Source organism: Ambystoma mexicanum, chromosome 2q, assembly GCF_040938575.1.
Source record: "Ambystoma mexicanum isolate Mex_15411 chromosome 2q, UKY_AmexF1_1, whole genome shotgun sequence".
Taxonomy (NCBI): domain Eukaryota; kingdom Metazoa; phylum Chordata; class Amphibia; order Caudata; family Ambystomatidae; genus Ambystoma; species Ambystoma mexicanum.
In genome coordinates, this window is record NC_090924.1 from 117,139,262 (window position 1) to 117,145,343 (window position 6,082).

At 46.4% G+C, this 6,082-nt stretch overlaps 1 protein-coding gene across 1 annotated transcript in view; it reads left to right on the top strand.

Annotated features, from left to right (window-relative positions):
• NUBP2 (NUBP iron-sulfur cluster assembly factor 2, cytosolic) overlaps positions 1-4,397 on the top strand; it is a 221,053-nt gene extending 216,656 nt beyond the window's left edge. The window contains exon 8 of the mRNA XM_069647000.1: positions 3,996-4,397. Coding sequence (XP_069503101.1) covers positions 3,996-4,141 — 146 coding nt within the window. The 3' untranslated portion in view covers positions 4,142-4,397. The remainder of the gene's footprint in view (positions 1-3,995) is intronic.
• The last annotated feature ends 1,685 nt before the right edge of the window (positions 4,398-6,082 follow it).

A 6,082-nucleotide genomic window follows, 5' to 3' on the forward strand; every position in this document is an offset into this window, starting at 1 on the left:
TCAGGATTTTAGGTAACTTAATAGATAGAAAGGTACACACATTTGTCAACTTACTTTTCACAAACAGTTACACAAGATACAAGTACACAAAGCATTGCCAGCTAGAGTACATACTGCATTTGGAGTTGCAGTGTGTTTTCCGAAATGTAAAACTGATTTTGCCTTCGTTCCGTTGAATCCTTGTGTGTTATGGAATCTCATAGCAAGGCTGGTTTTTACTTATTTACAGTGTACTGGGCACTTTGTTCAACTTCCAAGCCACTGGTGGGCTCTGTTAGGTAAGCTCTTGAGATCTCATTACATCCTTGTTTAAAGGATATAAAATATTATCAGGCCAAGGACATCTTTGCTTGCCAAGATGTTTTACATGACGGTTGAGCTCTAATAGAATCGAACATGACAAGTCCACAACTTGAGCCTTTCTTGAGCAACGAGTTAACAGGTTTGACAAATGGAGTAACTGAAGCCTGTTTGCTTGAAACTGGGAACATTTAAAGAAAGTTGGCCAAATATTGTTGGCTGTCACTCTGCATTTTATAACTGAACTCAGACTTTGGAAAGTATTTCTCGCCTACAAATCACACTGCCTCATCCACGCATCAACGGCCTCATGACCCCACCCACACAGTGCCCCTACACACACTGCTCTCGTGCACATACCCACCCACACTCACACACTGTTCTCACACCCACTGGCACACAATGCAATCACACACAAGGCCCACATGCACCGCCTGCCCCACCCCACACACTTGAACTCCCCACCCATGCACTGTCCCACCACACACACTGCCCACACATACTTTATACACAAGCACACACACGAGCAGCACCGCTGCCCACATACACTAACACGGCCCCAAACACACTGTCCACTCGCACACACACACTGCCCCATATGTAAACTGTCCTCTAACACACATTGCCTCCACACACTGCCCCTCCACAATGCCTAGCATGCACGATTTTCACACACACTGCCCACCACACTCACACTGACTGCCCCACACTACCCATATATTGCCCGCACACTATGCCTCATGCACATACTGCCCGACAAATGCACACTACCCAACACACAATACCTCTACATAAATATGCAATGCCCCCGAACACTTCCCCCCCAACACGCACACTGGCCGCAGGCACTGTGCCGCCACATAAACTGGTCTCTACAAATACACACTATGCCTGCCCATGCACCCATTATCGGCCTCCACACACACCGACACTTCCCCCTCACACACACACACACATTTCCACTCAGCCACTACACAAACACACATGCGCCCACTAACACACACTGCTCTCCCCCAAAAATACTGACACCGCACCAACATATTGCCTACCACGTACACCAATCTTGCCCCACGCACACTGTCCCCAACATGCACTGCACACAGTGTACCCACACATGCACTCTCCCCTCACAAACCCCCACTAACTACCCCTTAAACACTCACCAAGCACACTCACTGCCCACACAACCTCCACCCCCCACAGAGACCTGCAAATGCACTCCTCCCACACTGCCACACCACACACACTGCCCCGCACACATTGCCCACAAGCAGACTACCCTCACACACATTGGCCAGCACCACACACGTGTTGCCTGCACACACCCCACACACAAACTGCCCAAACAATGCCCCCCCCCACACACACACACTTCCCCTACAAACTAACACTGGCTCCACACACACACCTCTTACACATCCGCTCACATTGCCCCACACATGTGCACTGCCCCAAACATATACTTCCCACCCCCATATACCCCAACCACCCCCATGCACTCCACCCACCCCCACACACATGCACTGTCCCCTCACATGCATTGGCCCTACACTCCCCCCCCCCCCCACACACACACTAACACTGCCACCAAACACTACACCCAAATGAACATACTGCCCCAAAACACACACAAAGCCCCCACATTGTTCCCCGCAGCACTGTCCACCTCATTGCCCACCCCACACACACTGACCCCCATACACTCACTACCCACATATAGCACACCTGCATGCACGCACCAATACTGCCAATATACACTGCCCACATACAATGTTCAGACACCCACACTGCACATCATCACAATGCATGCACATGCACACCCCAGTGTTGCGAGTACCTTGGCATTTCAGAGAAAAGCATGCCAATGGTTTATGTACCTAGATATATGAAGTGAACCCCTGGAGATGATGCAAGTGCTTGGACATATGTGGCCAATAGCTGCCGAATGGTTTGAGTAGCTGAACATATGATGGTAATACCTGACAAATGCTCATACAGTGCATATTCAAAAGCCAATGCTTGTTCTAAAAGCAGTATTGCTGGGAGTTTATGGTGATGCATCAGTCCCTTCTTGGTGAGGTTGTGGTGTTATTGCCTGCTCTAGGTATCCTCACCTCTACATTCTGTGAATGTTCATTCCCGCAAATGGGTTATTGCGCTGTTCATTGTTGCTGCAACTGCAGTGAAGAAAAATTCTGCCTACCCTATGAGCCCCTACCACTGCCACCCCTTCCTGTTTGGCTTGATACCCCGGATGGCTTTTTACCCCCATCTTGTTGCGCCACTTACAGATGGAAATGAGAGGCTTTGTTGTAAGGCATTATGGTGCAGGCTTTCTTTGGTGCTGTTTATACACCTCTGGTGTCTGGGTGGAGGTGGATTATGGGGAGAGTTGTGAGGAAAAGAAGAGCGCCTGGGGCCCCAAAATGGACATAAGCGTTCCTATTCTTGCCAGTCTCGCCTTTTCTGCATTAACAGTGTGCGGTAGAGTTCCTTCCAACGCAGTTGCCTTCACCTCCAAAACTCACCTCGGGCCTCCTGCAGCCAACACCAGGCATCCTATGCTATTTGAAAGGATTCGGGAGCAGAGGGTACTTTGTTAGTGGGTATATTGAGCAAGGAGCTCATGGACTAGTGTAACACAAAATGAAGCCGGTACCCTGAAAAATGTTGAGGCCCTTGAGACTCCAGTCTTCCACAAACCTTTACAGACCTTGGCCATTGGGGATTCCCCTGAATAGTGAGGGGATCACCTGTGCCAGAGGGACTTCTCTGGTCCCAGTTCTGCTTCTGTGCGCATGAATGTTTTATGTTCAACTCAATGACTCATTTCACCACCTTATAAGACACCAGAATTGTTGTTTGGAGCTCTGGAAGGGAGAGAAGTGCACTGAAATACAGAAATACTACTTAGTACTGCAGAATGTTCCACCACGAGTGGTCTCCTGTGTGCTTATTGCCCTACACATAGTATGTGGCAGAGTAGAGAGATGTACAAGGTAAATGTCTTGAGAGAGTGCTACTCAACTTGTAGGTCGTAAAGTAACTCCCTTTACCTGGTCATAAATACTGAGAAATGTCTCCCTGTCCCACAGGACTTAAAGTCCTCTAGTGCAAGCGAGAGGCTTCCAATTCCTGTCCCATGGTTCACAGTAATGACCATACAGAGTTGGGAGTGAGTCGACATTCAGCCCCCTACACACCTTAAGAGGCGTTCAGTATGCACTGGAGAGAGAGGGTGAGCTTCTTTGCCATGCTGAAGTTTGGACGCCCAGACACCAGCGGTGAGGCAGATCTCCCCTTAGTTTAGAACGTAGTTGTATCACACAGCCATCCACATTGTCACTGGACTAGAGGTAGTTTCCAGCCCCAAGTGTGCTTATAGTAGAGCCATTAAGTGAGGGGAACACTGAAGAAGCTCTACCTTCTTGACTCACAGTAATACGACAAAAGGGGGATAGTAGGCCTCAGTGTGTTTGCAGATGGTTTTCTCCATGGGTGAGTACTCCCCACAACTGAAGAAGTGCGATTGTTGCCCACTGGGAAGGTGTGATGCAGTAATATTGTGTGGTAAATGTAGACCTTGCCGCCAGTGTTATCTAGGAGTAGTTCCTGTGTATCAACGGATTAATATATAGTGTGTGAGATGCTGTGTTAACCAAACAAACTCTGAACTACAGCTCTCCCCCATGCAGGTTGTGTCCCGCTGGATCCACAGCTTTCACAGAGCTTGGAGCAAGGCAGAGATTTCATGCAGGAGTTCCCCAAGAGTGCAGCCTACCCCGCTATAAATGACATCGCCCAGCGGATCCTGGAGCAGGCAGAGCGCCAGAGATCTTGATATTCTGACTGCCTCATCAGGCCAACCACTGGACAAAGAAGCTGAGAAAGAGGCATACCAGCGGCCAGCAATGAACCCTCAATGCCTAGGAGTCATCGGCACAAACAAGGCCCACTCTACTGATGGGAAAGTGTGGCACTAGCTGGTGATGAGGCTTGGTGCCAAACTGGCCAATGATAGAAGGCTGCAGTTTAACAGTTGGTTTTTGCACATCGGTGTGCCTGGAAGATGTACAAATTAAATCATTTGCTTTCCATTTGTGTTTGATGGTATTGTTATAAACGCAGAACGTGAATTGTGCATGTATAATAACTTTATTTACACACTTGCCGTTACTTGGTACTGTTCATTTTCTCTTTTGCGTGGTCTCTCTTGTCCCCTCTCTGTCCATCATCCCTTTTTAATCTGGCAGGAGTAAAACATTTGTGCCCTTAATGATTGCATTGTAGAAGCGCACTTACTTCAGCCCCCCAGAATTGGTATACATCAAATGACATGAATGAATGGTTTAGTTGTCTTGCAAGGTATTTTGGTAGGAAAGGCAAAGAATTGGTATATTCAGAAAATAAGCTGAGCATCCACATTTTTCATGAGGCTGAGATTGCCAGTCACGAGCGCATTCTTCGTTGTGATATTCATCATTATAAGAAATTGCCACATATAAACAACTCGGAATGATGAATACTTATATCGGAGGAAAAATTAATTTTAAAGTGTTACTATCTCACAACGACTATATTAGGAATGTACGATTGTAAACTTTGAAGACAAATGAGAGCAAGAAAGGTTAGCAGCTCATTAGGAAATTTAAATAAGGTGATGTAAAGCTGGAAATCAATACAGACCTTTTGCCAAAACAAAGCATGAAAACAAATGAATCTACAACCAAATGTGTATGCACTTACTCCATGAGCCCGGAGGATATTCACAAAACATTATTAAGAAAATCAAATTCTCTAGGGCCCCTGCTCTGGAGGGACTAGCACACATAGCTAAAGAAGAAACTAAACCTTATTTGTGGAGGCAATCATTAGTTCCACTTTACAAAAAGGGTGATCATTCAAATCCGGCTAAAGAACTACTAGCAATGTTGGACTCACAGCAACCTATTTGCCACCATACTTCTTAAAGAACTAACTGGGTTGTAGATACTATTTTGCAACTATTCCAGAGCGGTTTTCACTAGCATGGCTATGTTGCATAATATCTAGTGGTACAACTGTTAACCAACTGTGCTAAACACTTTAAGTCCCCGCCTCTGTATGCTGCCTTTATAGATTACAGTTCAGCCTTTGACTAAGTCAGACGAGCCAGCTTTGGCACAAATTGCACACAAATTCCTGCGAGGTTGCTTATAAATTATACAAATTATAAAAGTACTAAACACGGTGTAAGGGTGCAGAAGTTGGACTAAATAAAGAGGAGACCTAACTCTGCCAAACTCTAAGAGGGGGTTTCCCTGCCTCTAATAAGTAACTAAACGATCGGTCCAAATGTCCAAGTAAATAAAGAGAACACTGTTGTCAAAATATCTGCGTCTATCCCTCACACTTATAACTAATAAGAAAAGGGTAGTGGCTCTTCTTGGTCCAGAAGAATGACTCCCTCCTTCTGGACAATGAGTCACATTCCAATCGTAAGGGGAATTTCACCCATCAAAATGACTCCCTTCTCCAGGTCTCTGGTCCTTTCTGAGAAAACAAAGTTCCAGCTTCTAACGACTTAAGGGTCCAATGCAAAAGAAAAAGTTCCAACTTCAACATTATTCCTTCTTGAACAATGTGGTACTTCACTTTTGGGTTCATGGAGTATGGCTTCCTTCTGCAGGTATGATTCTCAATGTCCTCTCAGAGCTCGGGTATTGACTCGCTTCCACTGGCCTTCGTTTGACGATACCCAATATTCTGGGAAGACAGCAGGAGGTATTGTCCCCTTCTCCAG